General features: G+C 42.6%; 1 protein-coding gene across 2 annotated transcripts; it reads right to left on the minus strand.

The window, feature by feature from the left end:
* Positions 1-962: 962 nt before the first annotated feature.
* Positions 963-15,360, minus strand: CHST7 (carbohydrate sulfotransferase 7). 2 transcript variants are annotated; one of them, XM_087895322.1, is made up of 2 exons: positions 12,682-15,360; positions 963-2,327 (listed from the first exon to the last, which is right to left on the minus strand). In XM_087895322.1, exons 1-2 carry the CDS (start codon positions 14,065-14,067, stop codon positions 2,268-2,270), a joined length of 1,446 nt encoding a protein of 481 aa, XP_087751448.1. In that variant the 5' UTR covers positions 14,068-15,360; the 3' UTR covers positions 963-2,267. The 2 variants fall into 2 exon arrangements, with proteins under 2 accessions (XP_087751448.1, XP_034287285.2); XM_034431394.3 differs by having other exon boundaries at positions 12,561-15,360.
* Between the last annotated feature and the right edge of the window lie 784 nt (positions 15,361-16,144).

The raw sequence follows: 16,144 nt of genomic DNA on the forward strand, positions 1-16,144 counted from the left end.
GTTCACAGATTCCGTGTAAACCAAACAAACATTATTATGGTTCAACACACAACCTGTGATTATAGCCACCAAATACGACCTAATTCTCTCAAAAGATTTCAGTGTCATCCCTGCCTACGCCACCTCTATATTATGCTCTTACAGAATGGCTGGGTTCATGTATTGCTTCGGTTGGATTTGACTTATTATGATATGGAAAACTACCAATTAGAAATTAAAACTTTCAACTTTAGGCTATGTTAAAGCAACACACAAAGGAGCCCATAATTTACAGACTTCAGGGCCTAAGGCAAAAGTACAGAAAGCTTTTTATTATCTCATAAAGCAGGACCATCATAATAGTTTGTTTGGCTTAGGTTTGAATATAGCCATTTGGTTTGCAATATAACATTTGTATCACATGATGTCTACCCACCATTTTTATCATATTGTGTGAAGGCAGCATTAGATTTGAAGTTGGTTTTCTTAGTCAAGATGACCTCCCTTTCTGGTTACAAAAGTCCCCACTCCCTAACTCCACCCCGAAACCCTGCCTACGATGGAGGGCTCCAGCTGCATTTTTCTTGGGCTAGTACTTAGCCGCAATTAGTCCGGGGCCGTCGGGACCGTTGCGCCGGGGATATGCTTGGTAAGCCCCAATTAATGTTATTGTAGCCAGCGTGGCATCTGCACAGGCGTGGTCCTGTCCGCCTCTCAGCTGAAGGACGGTAGTGCATCTGGTGGTACTAGAAGGGATGGTGGCCCTGGGAACAGTGGGCAGAAGAGGGATCCACCAGCCGTCATCAGGAGGAAGCAGGCGGAGACAAGGCAAGGCTTCCTGGGTTGGAATGTGGGGCGGTACGACCTGTTTGCCTCCGTCCCCGCCGGAATAGCAGCCCGGCAAAGTGGGGCTGACATGAAGTGTGTCAGTTTAATCCCTTGCCACAATTTCTGTAGTAATAATAATACTATTGACAATAAAAATCAGTCCATATTTTAATTTATTGAACCAATGGCCATTTTCAGACTTTAAAAAAAAATAGTTGAAATTAAATTCAATACAGAGTGCATTTTCTTGTATTATATGATCAATTTCATTTAAAACAATAAAAAGGCACATCTGCTGCTTCAAGTCATCAGCATAGTAACAGCAATAGTGTAATCTTGTTGATGGTAAACTTTTAAGGAAAGGAGAGAATCAAATGAGAGAGAAGAAATGGTAAGGGAGGGCTTTAAAAACAGCCAGAAGATATTATTTATCTTATACCTTCTTTAGTCAGAACTCTTCCATGATATCAGTCTAAGTGATGCACTAACTAGGGCTGCTTTGAGGGCTTTCTATGGGCTTTTGTGCATGCATGCAGAGAAAGTCCTTCAGTCAATACTTTTGGTGAAGTGAAGTGGTCCATCTCAGGCACTGAGGCAGAAGCACCTTGGCTGTGCCTTAAAACAAATTGTTCTTTCAATTTAGTTTGATGTGGCTTCAGAAGATAGCACCATTTTGCACAAGTCTAGAGTTGAGGCTTTATGGTTATGAAAGAAGGTACAAAGATTTTGATATGACTATTCTACTAAAATCTATATACGTTGGGACAATTTCCAAACCTCTAGGTAAATTGGCTTACCCCTTATGAAATCAAAAAATGAGTCAGACTTTCTTTCTACTCCTCCACACCAGTTTCTATTTTTGATACTGGAAATTTCTGTTCATTGTATTAGCTCAAAAGGGGACAGATGCAGGGACAGCAGAAGAATGTTTAGGTCCAAAAGATACAAGGTTCATTTATTCCCAAGCCACACTCCTGATTTGGAAAAAAAAATACATATAAATATAAGTATGCTATTACTTTGTAAGAATATGCATTTGTTTAAGGAGAAAAACCAGAAAAGAAAAATGATGACATTTTTAAGGGGAAAATGTGAGAGGAGTACTCAACAGATCTTTAAGATTTCTGCTTCTGTTGTTGACAAGTCTTTCGATTGGTTGAAAAGGTCAAAAGTCATAGCTGGATTGCCTTGCCTGAGATTCTAAGTTCCACTCTTGTGTTTTTACTTGGTATAGTAGATGGTTTGACGGTCGCAAGTATGATAAAAACAGGTAACACACTTGTTGACCGAAGATAAACACTTCAAAGCCTAGAGGGGCACATATATTGCACTGTGACAAATGTAATATTTAAAAGGTTTTTTCTTCATAATAAAAATAATTTCATTAAAGCTCGTCAGTATTCATTCTGCCATGCAGAATTTACAGTAGAAATTGCAGTTCATTGATGGTTCCAGTGTCTTTAGAAGGCAGAGCTCCATCCAGAGATCTTCTGCCATAAGTGAGCAACTGGTCTGTTAGCCTGTGGTGATGAGAAAAACCCACAATTTAGATTAGGATTTCTCCAGTTAAGTTCTTCAATTTACCTTGTAAATAAAGGCACACATAGGTAAGAAGATAGCATTTTACTCTTAATGATTTTTTTTAAATTAGTTGGTAACACACTTCAATTAATGAATTATATCATTTGCCAATAAATAAGCTAAATCCCTCACCACTCACCCCCAGCATTATAGGGAGAATTATTAAATTGCTAGCATTTTGTAATATTTTAAGTCTTGATAATTTTAAGTTTTTTAAGTTTGATGCAATGGTTAATGCATCAGGCTAAAAACTATGAACACATGAGTTGTAGTCCTGCTTTAGGCATAAAGCCAGCTGGGTGACTTTGGCCAGTCACTTTCTCTCAGCGCGAGGAAATAGACAATGGCAAACCACTTCCAAAAAACCTTGCTGAGGAAACTTCAGGGACTTGTTCAGGAAGAGTTCAAGTGTCAGACACAATTGACTAGAAGGATAAAATAGTCACTTCATGATTCTGAACTAGACCTAAGATGAACTAGCTGTGACTGCATCTTATGTTTCAGTAACTATAGCAGAAACTATTAGTTGCATTGATTATAAACTCTGTAATATGTAGGCAAGCAGTTCCATAATCCTTCCGTAAAGCATTGTATGTTCATCTCCAAGAACTAGACTAATTTTCCTCAAGAAGTAATGCCAATGAGGGCTGCCCATTGGGGGGAACTAAATTAATTCTTTCTATAAAAAGGCACGGGGAAGGAATGGTGATGTATTGGGAGAGGCTGAGTGAGAATGTTTTTTGTTTTTGTTTTTTTAATTGATCTTGTGCCAAGTACATTGGGAAAAAAGAGAAAAGAATATGGGCTGCAAATAATAACTGGGAAAGAGATGTAGGTGATAAAGACTGGCTAAAATATTCTGGCCCATATACCTGATGGTGCTTGGGTAAATTATCACAACATCTATCATCATTATCTACAGACTCCTCACATCCGAGACATACATTGTTTCAACTTCTACCTCAAAACGATTCTATAGGGCTCTGCACACCAGAACAACAAGAGACAAGGGCAGTTTTTCCCAAATGTTGTCACTCTGCTAAACAACTAATTCCCACAACACTGTCAAATTAACCACTAAGACTGTATTACTATTCTTCTCATCCTTACTAGTATCTATCTCTGTTCTGTCCCCAGCCAGCCAAGGGTTAAATAAACTTCTTCAAACACTCCACGTCAGTGATAAGGAACTTGGCAGCAACTCCGTGGCTGCCTGCCAAGAACTTTTTACTCCGATAACACAGACAAAAATACACAGTTTGAATAGTCCAGTTTGTAATTAAATCCACAGCAAATAGGCATTGTGTCCAAAGGTGCAAAGTGACTCGCCAGAGATTAGCTTTGTCCGTCACAGAGTCCGAATGGCCACCACACTCCCTTTTATAGCCTGTGGGGTGTGGTCCAGTGACTCAGCTTAATCTCTGGCACGCCTCCTTTTCTGCTGCGCATGCTTGTCTCTCTGACGCTGGCGTGGGTCCAACCACAATGTTTCTTCATCACTATCCGACGGCTCGGAAACACCTGGCTCCTGGCCAATCTCTTCTCCTTCGGGAGACACCTGAGGCATTGCCATTGCCTGGAGAGGGAGGCCTGGCCGTCTCCTCTCCTTCATGTTCGGAGCCTTCTTCCTCCGATAAGATAGGCTCGGAGGACGGAGTCACAACACTCTCTTCCCACTTATGGCTATATCAGGGGTCTGCAACCATAAACACTCAAAGAGCCATTTGGACCCGTTTCCCACAGAAAACACCCGGGAGCCACAAAACCTTTCCCATGCCTGACTATTTCTTGAGCGGCCACAAAACTAGCAATTCTATTCTATTCTATTACGTTGAAATATTGGATGACATAGATGTGTGGCCTATGTGGCTGATACTATAACCTCTGACACCCACCTCTGGCATCCTGGCTTAGCAGGGATCAATGATGAGGTTACATAGAGGGCTAGAGCATAAGTGGAGATAACAAAGAACATACTACTTGGGCCTATTTTAAGATGCAGGTGAAATCTAAAGAATGTCTACAAATTTTAGTTGGCATAAATGCTGTAACCAGGCTGCTAACTGGTATAGATTATAGGGATCACATGATAACCATGCAGAAAGACTTTCATTGACTGTCAATTCCATATAATGTATCTTTTTCACTAAATGTTTAATTCTTTTAATTTTACTTATTCAATGTCAAGTTTTAAATCTTTTTGTTTTAAAAGTTGTATGCTCTTATAATCATTGTGTCAAGCATGAATTTGATTGGGGTGTGGGATTGTTGATATCCTTTGACATCCTAGTATGAATTCAGCTTGACACAGTTTGGGACTGGAGGGGGATGGAGCCTTCAGTCAAAACATCATTTCTAGCTGATGAGTCAGCCACATTCCACTGTCTGGCTGACCAGAAGAGGAGAAGGAGGAGGAGAGATGTCGCTAAGCAACCAGCTCCCATCTTGGTTGGACAATGTGACCAATGTTTTGAAAACTTGAGAAACTGAAAACTTAAATTTAAGTGAAAAGCCTGGGAACGTTAGTACTGGCTTTTCATCAGTTAGTGCCAATATGGAGTGTCCAAATAAATTTGTACTTTGAGAAATCGGAATGTCTCAGAGTTCGGTTTGTGATGGTTACATTAGTTGGAACCTAACACATTGCTTATATAAACTGAAGCAGAAATTACATTTTAAAAAATGTATGTGGTTACTTAAAAAAAAACAAATTGCTGGATGAGCTCATAGCACCAACTGATTCACAAACTAGTCAATTGCAATTTAGTCTAATATGTTCTACAAATCCAGCCAATGTAGGCTAATTTGAGATTTAATGTACTATCCAAGATTTTTTTGGCAGAAATATTGTTGTTAAGAAAGGCAAAAGGTTTACTCTGTAATGTAAAGGATTGTAACCTGAGGCTAAGGGATTTTGAAAAAATAAAGTTATAAAAGTGAACAGTTACAGGGACACTATCAACTATGTTTTTAGAAGGAAGATTAAGCTAAATTGCATTTTTATTCTATAGTCTAAGGAATACTAAAAAGGTCTGTACATCTTGGGTTAATTAGTGCCTCATGTTTTCTTAGTCTTTGAAAAAATCAGCATATTTAAAAAGGCTGTCTGTGGGTCATTATATATATTTTACTAAAGTTACACAGACTTAAGCATATCTATATATATATTATGTAAAAAAGTAGTACTAGGGGAAGTTCCTAATTTAATATTTCTGGATGTTCCATGATGTACTTTACTATGAAAACAGCTACCGTGTTTCCCTGAAAATAAGACCAGATCTTCTTTTCTTTTGACCCCCCAAATACCGTATTTTTCGGAGTATAAGACGCACCTTTTTCCCCCAAAAAAGAGGGTGAAAATCTGGGTGCATTTTATACTGCGAATGTAGCCCCGCCCAGCTTCTCAAACGGAGGTTTCAGAGGCTGAAAAAAGCATCAGAAACAAAGCTTCAGAAAAGAAGCCCCCAAACAGAGCTTCAGAGGCTTTTTTTCTGAAGCTGTTTCAGAGGCTTTCAGAGGCAGAAAAGAAAGTTTTTTTCTGAAACAAAGTTTCAGAAATTTCAGAGGCAGAAAAAAAAGCAAAAAAAAAAAAAAAAGCAAGGCACAAAACTCAAACCAAAGAACCTGTTGCTAAATTCACCTCTGGGAACAGCTGATTGGGAGTATTCCAGGAGGCCGATCCACCTGCCAATCAGCTTTTTTCTAATTTTCCTCCCCAAAACTAAGGTGCGTCTTATACTCCGGTGCATCTTATACTCCGAAAAATATGGTAAGTGCTTGGCCTTATTTTTGGGGAAGTCTTATTTTTTCCTTATGTACCAGGAGGTGGGGGGTGGGAAGCTGCCCCTCTTACCAGCAGCTTGGTCCGTGGAACAGCTGATCAGCGGGTGACCTTCTGCCGCTGCCTCGAAGAATCCCGGCCAGGCTTGCAGCTGATTTGAGGCTGCAAAAGCAGCAGGAGGCCCCAAGCGCCTTGTGCCCCCTTCAAGAACAGTGTTACCTCAATCGGCTGCAATGGCCTAAGTTCTTGGCATGCCCCAGCTTCAACCTGCCCTGCTTGCTGGACCTGCTGCTGCTGGGACATTTTTGGCCACTGGCAGCCGAGCAGCTGCCTGTGCTGCTGCTGGCCACACAGGGACTCTTCGCCCTCCTGGCAGTGTTGCTTTCAGCCAGCCTGCTGGACTGCTCCTGCCTGATGTGGGGCGAGCTGTCCCAGATCTACCATGACTACCATGGGTGGGGGGGGGGAATGGAGCTGCAACCATTGGAGCTGATGAGTCCAATGATGAGTGAGGCTGTGGCTGTGGCCGGGTCTGGCTGTGAATGGCACCGGCAGGCAATGAGGTGTGTGGCTGGCGTGAAGGCAGGGAGGCGGCGACGGGACATCTGGTCGCAGCGGCGCAGCCTGGCTGACGCCATGGTGCAGAGTCCCGGGAAGAATGGCTGGAAGTGCGTGCACGGCTGCAAGGGTGAACAGCTGATGAGTGGCTGTGTTGCACTGCCGCCGGAAGTCCCGTTGCCACCGTCAATACACTATTCTTTGCACCAGCCGTGCACCTCATTGCCTGCCGGTGCCCCTCACAGCCAGATCCAGCCATGAGAGCAGCCTGCTGATGAGCAGCTGGCCGGTGCTGTCCTAACATGTCCTGACTTCGCTGCTGCTGCTGCCTCCCTCTTCTTCATGCCGGCCACACACCTCATTGTCTGCCAATGCCACTTGCGGCCAGGAGAGCGGCCTGCTTACGAGCGGATGGCTGGCACTGTCCTGACATGTCCAGCCACTGCCACCTCAGCCTCGCTCGTTGTTGGACTCGCCAGCTCTGATGGTTGCAGCTCCGTGCCCACCCCCAACCCCAGGTATGGCGAGCCCCGGATCGGGACTCAACAAGGGGCGCTCGGCTGAGAGGTTGCCTAGTGCTGTAGCAAGGCTAGGGGTGGCAAGAGTGTTCAAAAAACACCTCCAAGAGCCAGAGAGATAGAATGAGAGGCAGCTCCTGATCAGCTCAGCTGATCCGTGGGTCACGATTAAGGGGCCCAGCTGCCATTAGCTGACCGGTGAAGGGAAGGGCTGCCTCCTGTGCTGGCCATGGCTACCCCTTCACTAGGGCTTACTTTTGCGGTAGGGCGTATATTAGGCCCACCCCAAAAAATCAAGATAGGATTTATTTTCTGAATAGGTTGTATTTTTGGGGAAACACGGTATTAAGGAAAAATTAATTTACCTGAACATTAAATACATTTGAATTTGTGTCTAAAAGGCAATAAAAACTTTTATAATTTTAAAGATCAGTACCAGCATCTTACATTGTGCTTGATATGCAATATATAAATTTGACTTTGAAGAAGAAGGATAGAAAAAACATTGGTGCTTTCAATGTTTAACTAGTGTTAAAGAAGATACATGGAAATACTATGAATATCCAAGAAAATGAATACCTAGATCATCAAACAAATCAACCCAGAGTTCTCACTAGTCATATAAATGACAACAGTCAAATTATTATATTACAGATATATTTCGGTATATGAAGACCTCTAATGACATCACCATGCAAATAATAGTGCTATCCTGCAAAGTATTGACTCATGTGCTAAATCATAGTTTGCTCATTACAGTTTACCAAATAAGTGATTTGCAAATCCTAAAGTTGAGTTTATAACGTGCTAAAGCAAACCAATGACATAACCAATCTTTTCTAAAGATATCCTCCAAATAGTACTAAATTTTAATAGTAAACTTAAACTAATACTAATTATACTTTGACCATGATCAAATGAGTTATAGGATTTGAAATCTAATACTTATGAGACCATTACATTGCCATAAACTAGTCTATACAATTATAAGAATGGTTCACCAGTGAATAACTAAAATTAGCCCAACAATTCAGATTATGGTTCAATGAGATTTGTAAAACAACTCATTAAAATTTGTAAAACATGGCATAGGGTCCAAAATGCAGACATCCAACAATAGTTAATTCAACAAATCATTATTTAGCTCGATGTGTGGTCTAGGTTTTAGATGAGTCCTAAAGGGTCCAGAATGCAAGAATAGCTATATATTAAAGAGCTAGCAGAAAATAGGATAAAGAAAAGAAACACAGCCGAGAGAAAAGAGCATTTGTGCGCTCTACTGATAGACTTCACAAAAGTCTGTGTTGTACACAGCACTTAAAAATAATCCTTGGTTAGAAGCCATCAGGAAATACCAGAGTTGTAAGATATACTGAAAAGTTGAAAAACATTCTAGAAGAAGGCAATGGCCAATCACCTTCAGAGCTGTTGCCAAGATCAATACAGAATTATTTTCATGTGGCTACCAGCAGGGCATCTTCACTTTTTAAATAACCAGTCAAAACCTAGCTGCAGACTAAATCATACTGTAGTAGGCAAACAACTCCTGTTTTGTTGGGGGGGGGGACATTTTGTTTTTAAATGTTTTCCCTGCAGGCCTTTCATTACTGGGGCTCACATCCTTGCCCTAAATTTTTTTGGAAGGCTACTTGATAGCCTTATCAAGGAACTCAAACCAGGCCAGCTGCTGATTCAGGGTTAATTTCTTTTTCCAGTTGCAGATAACTGAGCCAGAATGTTTTCTATAGTTACTTCTCAGCCTTATGGATGAGAGTCAGAAGGGCCAGGGCTGTAACATTTTAGTAATGTTCTGGGAGGGCTGTCCTCTACCAGGGGTGTGAATTGTTACTCATTGCCTATTGCTGGCTAATATCATATGCCTTTGCTTTCCAAAAGTGTATAGAAGGTATGCCAATTTGTATATTGGGGGCTGTTAATTACAGAATAAACAAATCTCAGTTGCCTGCCTTGTGTGATAATTAGCTACTTCACACCAGGAAAAAACAAAATCAGCATTTGGCTGGACCAATTCATGATTTGACTATCAATACTGATAGAAGACAGTCTTTCTTTAGGTGTATAATTCCTCTCTTTATTTTAAAACTGTATATGGAAACCAAGCTTAATGTATTTTCAGTTATGTCACCAATAAAAGGTATACTTTCACCTCAGCTAGGTAACTATCAGAATGTAACATTTTGGTGCCTCCTTCATGTGAAAAATGAGTTAAGTCTCTCAATAATATAAGGTTAATTATACAACTGATCAAGTGAAGTCAAGGTCTGAAAATACAACATCTGTCCAAGGCCTACAAAGAAAGGGGATGGATTTATTCAGCATACAAACTTATAAGACATTTATATGAAAGAAGACAATAAATGTTAGGGATGCTAGCTCTGTACTTCAGATTTTGGTAATGTTGTTTCAACTTTGGTATCGAGTAGGTTTATGGCCTGTATGGCTTTTACTATCTACTTCTGCTAGACTGATCTTTAACTCATTATCAATCTGCTATTAAATTCCACACCCAAAAGCTGATTATATATATAGACTAGCATTTAAATAAACCTCATGTTAGTGGCTATATAGGTTTGAGGGTTTGAAACCTTTAGGATACAACCTTTAAGTTAACATTGTGATCTTAATAATAGTTAATTATCTGGTATAAGCCTATATAGATGAGAACTAGACTAAGAAAATATGAAAGGATATTGCAGGCCATGATTAATTCTGTGCATAACTCAATCACATAAAATAAATAGTAAAAGATCTACTTTGCACCAGAAGAAACTGGAGAAAACATACATTTTCTTCTCTTCAGCTTTCTGCACAGAGATTCTAATGTACAGCCCTTCTCTAACTCATATTTCTATTCAATTCTTAAGTAATTACGTGAAAAGTACCATCTCAGCTTTGCAAATCAAATACAATTCAGTATTCAGCCTTAATAGTTTTATACTTTTCAAGATTTATCTACTGTATTTAATAATATACAGTATATAGAAATCTTTGTGTCCCATTTTATAGACACATGTACATTGTTTAGTACATGTTCACTAAGATTAAACAAACCAAATTATGATTTGCTGTCATTTGTGAAGCCAGCCTATATTGGAGATAATGTATTATTATAATATACATAAAACTCTGAAAAGATTCAGTGGAAAGATTCAGAAAATCTGAAATACAGCAAATACTTTTTCACAAATCTATATACGGAATCACTCTCAGTCCTGATATTACTTTTGTGGGCATTCATGTCCAGTAATATCAAAAGTAACATTACTAAGTCTGCACCCACCTAAAAATATCTACTTATGAAAGAGAAATGTGCTGTTGAGATTCTTATCAAGTATACAACTTATAAATGTCTACAGCTGTAGACATTTACAACAGTAATACTAACCTCTGGAATAATATCTGAATGTATCTGCATACAAAATCAGGAATATCAAAAGCAGGACAAGTTTGCATGCTCCTGTTTTTCCTAAACGACAGAAATGGCAACTTCAAGATGTCTAATGCTTGTTTCCAGAATGTTTTTCTTGATTATTTTATTGTTTTAGAAAATAAAACTTACTGGGCCAAATTTCAAACTAAGCAGCGTAACTATTTTCTAATTTTAGCATTGATGTACAGCTTTAGGACTCTTGAGGTTTGATGTGTCTGTACTCAAATCCCAATTTATGAAGTAATCTGTTTGTTTCAACCATGCTTTGTACATGCTTCCACGAGATTTTATGAGATGTTCCTGCAGCTGTTCTTAAAACTATCTGCTCTTCCTTGCAAGAAGAATGATTTTCCCCAGAAGCTGATTTAAGAATACACTTTCAGCAAGAAAGTTTTATAATGGCCTTACATTATAGTAGTTCATTACCAGTCTCTTGGCATTATAATTTTTGGCATTTTAAAACAAGTTGGCTCTCCAGACAAAACAACTCATGCAAGTAAATAAGAAATTCTTGATGGCACAATGCCTTTATGTGGGAAAACTAAGCCCATTTACTCATTAGAAATGAATGGTAAGATAATTTGAGTTTCTCAGGTTTTATGCCAATGCAGAAGTTACATATGAAGCACTTCATTTTCTGTACTTTTTAAAACCTACCCAATTTCAAGACAAGAATGTTGCTGGCTGAGACATAGTGGCATTATAACACATTTGCAAGCTTTTTCTTTCTCTGCAGACCAAAATTATCACTTGAATGATTTACAGTGCATTTCTTGTTTCAAGCATGTAAATAGGGTCCTTTCAACTGGTTGCAATAATCCCCCTTCAGTAATTACCCAAAAGCTCTTTATTATGTTCTGTATAATTGCCACTTTATAAACCAGTTTCTCCTTTTAAAAATCTTTTGGCTGGAAACTTTTGAACATAGCAATCATTAACAGCCAATTATTCTTGGTATTAAGAAAACCTAAAGTGTAAAAAGATACTTGAGGTAGAGAACACATTGAGAGATAAAAAAAAAATTAAAACAAAATTACTGTGCAGTCTCCTATGCAGGAAAAGAAAGTACATAATGCTTCTTTTATGATGGCCATTTACATCTTTCAAGCTTTAAAAAAAGTAGCCTTTCATTCTATATTAGGCCGAGGATCCTCAAAGTGTTTTGTTTGACTATCCATATGGATTTTGTTTTAAATCTGACCATTACGAGGAACCATTGTAAGGATTGTTTAAGACTCAGCTTTAATAACTTGCTTTACAATCTGATTCATGTTCAAGAGACTAAAGTGCTCATTCAAAATACAGGAGTTGGTACTCACATGTCAAAAGTAGGGAAGGAAACAGCTACTAGCATGCAATTCATACATCTTACATCTTAAGTCTCTACAGTGCCACTCATTTTAAATAACCAGGAATCATATAAAAAAATCAAACTGGTATTTCTACCTCCCCTCCCCACTCCGTCAGTCTCTCTCTCTCTCTCTCTCTCCATCCATCCATCCATCCATCATCTGCCTATGGCTATGATTCCTTCTCCAAGCTGATAAATAAAAGAGCATGTAAGGCAGCCTTCTCTGGGCAGATATTGCACCAATGCACCATACTAGCTTGGGTGATAGGTCTTGCCTCAATGGCACCAAGATGGGGAAGACTGAGGCAGAGTAAATACCAGAGTGGGATGGACAACCTTCCTCTTCACTTTAGTGACTTATAGAATCAACGGAAAAAACCTGCCTAATTTCTGTCGGGATGTCTAGGTGCGGAGGTGCCCGCTGTGAGCACAAGATGGGGGTCACCCGAGTGCTCCATTAAGGCGGCATAGACTTCGTTAAGTAGGTTGTGTCAGGAGCGACTTGGCGGCTACCTGGATGAGGAGAAGCGCCGGAGCGTCCCCTAGCGGAATCACGCCGAACGCCCTTTTCGCTGCTCAGCGGGTAGGAGAGGAGCCTCATGGCCTCTCCGCAGGTAGCCTCCACTTGGCGCACCTGGTCCCGGCTGAGCCGCTCCCGCCAGGCGTGGATGGCTTCCCGCGCATCGCGGGCGGAGATGAGGAAGGGGCGCTCTGAGGAGTAGGCGGCCCCGCGGGTCATGTTGAAGACGAAGGCCTCGAGGGCGGGCAGCGCGGGAAGGTCCGCGAAACGCAGCAAGCGGCGCAGCTGGGCGCGCGGCTCCAGCACCAGGTCCTCGTAGCGCACTTGCGTGTACCGGCGGCGTAGCCAGGCGGGGGCCCGGCGGGAGAAGATCAAGTCACGCAGCCAGGCCTGGCAGATCACGTCCAGGGCGCCGCCCAGGAAGAATTCGGCTCGGTGCTGCGGGTGTGTCCGGACGGCTCCACCGCCGACCCCGGCAATGGCCGCGGCGGCCGCGGGCGGGAGCTGCCGGCGGGGCAGTCCTCGGAACTCGGCGTGATACTTGCTCCGCAGCACCTGAATGCTCTCCCGGAGCAGCGCCTGCTTGGCCTTGAGCCGGGAATTATGGACGGCGCGGGGGTCGCGGAAAAGCTGGATGACGTGCAGGTTGAGGTCCGGGTCCCGCAGCAGCGGCAGGAGCGCCCCCAACTCCAGCAGCCTCACGTCCTTGATCACCATCACCGGGTACTTTCGGCACTCGGCTTCCAGCTCCCGCAGCGGACGCGGATGGCAGCTCCGCTCGCAGGCGGCGCTGTCGACGAGGCCCACGTCGGCGCGGGCCCTGGCCGCGTGGGGACAAAAAGGCGCCGAGCAGATCACTTTGTTGGTCCGCCAGCCGAAAATGCTCGCCGTGCTCAGGTTGCCGCTCCCGCTGCCCGACGCGGCCCCGAAGGAGGCGGGCAAGGGGATGAGCGGGTCGCGGCCGGCCGGCGGCGTCGCGTAGAGGCGCAGGACCGAGAAGTCGCAGCGGAAGAGAGAGCGCATCATGTCCCGGAGGGCGCCCTGCAGGCTCAGCGCGTCGCCCGGATAGAGCGCTTGCCACAAGTGCCACATGGGCTCGTACAGGTAGAAGACATCCGGGTGCTGATTGAACAGTTCTCCCAGGAAAGACGAGCCGGTGCGCCAAGTGGCGTGCAAATAGATGTGCCGTTTCCCGCCCGCTCTGCTCCCCGGGCTGGGCTCCCTCCCGGTCCCGTTCCCGCCCTCAGCTTCTCCCGCCGCCGCTGGCGGTGGTGGTGGCGGCGGCGGCTCTTCCCAGCCCCAGTCGCCGAGCGCCTCCTCCAGGCTGGGGCAGTAGTGGGGCAGCTGCGACTCCTCGCCCGCGCGCCCCCTTCTGGCTCCATAATCCAGCGTGTAAGACACGAGCAGCAGGAGCAGCAGCGTGTAGGCGGCTAAACCCAGCGCGAATCGCCGGTGGAGCTGCCATCGCCACCGCCACCGCCATCGCCCCCGGCTCTTCATGGCTCCCTCGGAACCACGCCTGAGGCAGCTGCCCTCCCCGCCGCTGTCGCCCGGTTCAAAAACAAGCTCAAACTTGAGAGGAAGGCGGAGGGGAAACCAGGGAGGTGGTGGCCACTGCTGCAGCGGCCGCCTTCCCGACGTAGAAACACGCCCCCAGATGCCGGCAAGAGGGTGCAAGCGATCGCCAGCCCGCCGTTCCTTCAACTTAGGCTGCGGCTCCGCGCTGCTTCGGGGTGATGCCAACGCATCCCGTCCTTTTAAGTCCGCGGTCTAATTGTTCCGATTACTTGGCGAGGGGGAGGGGGAGGACTGTCGGAGTGGCGTTTTCCCAGACAGCCTGTATTTGCATAGGATGAAGTTGAGTGACAGTTCCCTCAGCATTCAATAACCTCACAAATCTAAATGCAAATTAAGTCATTTAAGTTAAAAAGAGGTTTTTGTTTATTTATGGACTAAAGCACTCAGAACTTGCCCTTATCTCCTTCTCCTTGCCCTGGAGATGAGGATAAGTACTGAAGAGGATAATCCTTAAACCTAAAAAGGGTGTACGCTAAGTATTGATGTGGCAAATTCTACTTTGCCTTCTCACCCTGTAATCCTCAAGGTGAGTGTTGGGCATTCATAAACCAAGACACATAAATAAGCCAATAAACAATAAACATTTAGCCAAAATCCATGATTTGCAAATGACAGCTGAGTTTGCACAATTAGGTAATGGCATCTTTTGAAGTCTGAACCCAACAGCAATACAAACTCTTAGTGAAGGAATAGACATTATTTGATTGGACTGAAAGACTCAATTCCCAATGCTACTCAAAGGAGTTCAGGGTGATTCCAGCTACCTGTAATCTAACCAACTTTATAGCATTGTGAGGCCACAACTAGTAAGTTGTTTTGGGAAGAAACAGGAATGTTTGAGTTCCTTGGAAAAGAGATATCTAGAGAACAGGAAAAAAATCAAGCTGTAGATTTCTCTAAATGGGTCACTTTAACTGAAGATGTATATTGATGAATAAAATAAAGTTTGAATTCTTGGTTTCTGTTGCAGAGAACATCCGGTTCCTTGATTTTAATAAATGTACTGTAATATATAAATAATAAATGCAATATATAAATCATAAATGTATTCCATGAGACAAGCAGAAGGGCAACTTCACTTGGTCACATAAAGCTAAATAGGGCCATATGAGAAGGTTTTTTAAAATCCATTTAGATTTTTAAAAGTAACATTTCTCAGCATTCTGAACTGTACTTGGAAATGCATCATTAATAACAGTCAATAAAGTTTATATAAAATGAGAAGAGATTCTTTTGTCTTTTGGGGAAGAGGATGTCACTCCTGATATACTTTCTCTACACAGAAGTGTTTGCAAGCATTTGGGCATGGTGTGCAGGTACACACACAATTAGGCTTTAAGACTCCAGTGATAATAATGGAAATCACGTTAAAGGCTTGATTCTGATTGTTTAAAGGCTTCTAATGTAGATACAAAGCAGTGGTGGGTTTCAATTTTTTTTACTACTGGTTATGTGGCTGTGGCTTGGTGGGTGTGGCTTGGTGGGCATGGCAGAGAAAGGATACTGTAAAATCTTCATTCCCTCTCCAATCCAGGGGAAGGTTATTTTATTTATTTATTATTATATTTCTATACCGCCTTTCTCCCGTAGGACTCAAAATTATTGCAAAATCCCCATTTCCTCCCAATCAGCTGGGACTCCGGAGGCAGAGAATAGATGGAGGTGGGGCCAGTCAGAATTTTTACTACTGGTTCTCTGAACTACTCAAAATTTCTGCTACCGGTTCTCCAGAACTGTTCAGAACCTGCTGAAACCCATCTCTGATACAAAGTAATTAGTTCTCCCCTACTTTGTAACAGCCCTTCTTTAAAACTGCTTCCATGTGGGCTTTTTAAAACTTCATAATAATGCAGAAGAACAATTTTTCAAGGAAGATTATAGCACTGGTCAGCTCTTATAGCACCCTTTATGAAGATGTAAAATGGTGTCCATTAAACATAATGGATCTTATTTAAGGAGTCTTTCTCAATGATCAGCTGTGGATTGAAGATGCTCAAGG

Source organism: Pantherophis guttatus, chromosome 5 (assembly GCF_059756535.1).
Source record: "Pantherophis guttatus breed Tessera chromosome 5, ASM5975653v1, whole genome shotgun sequence".
Lineage (NCBI taxonomy): Eukaryota > Metazoa > Chordata > Lepidosauria > Squamata > Colubridae > Pantherophis > Pantherophis guttatus.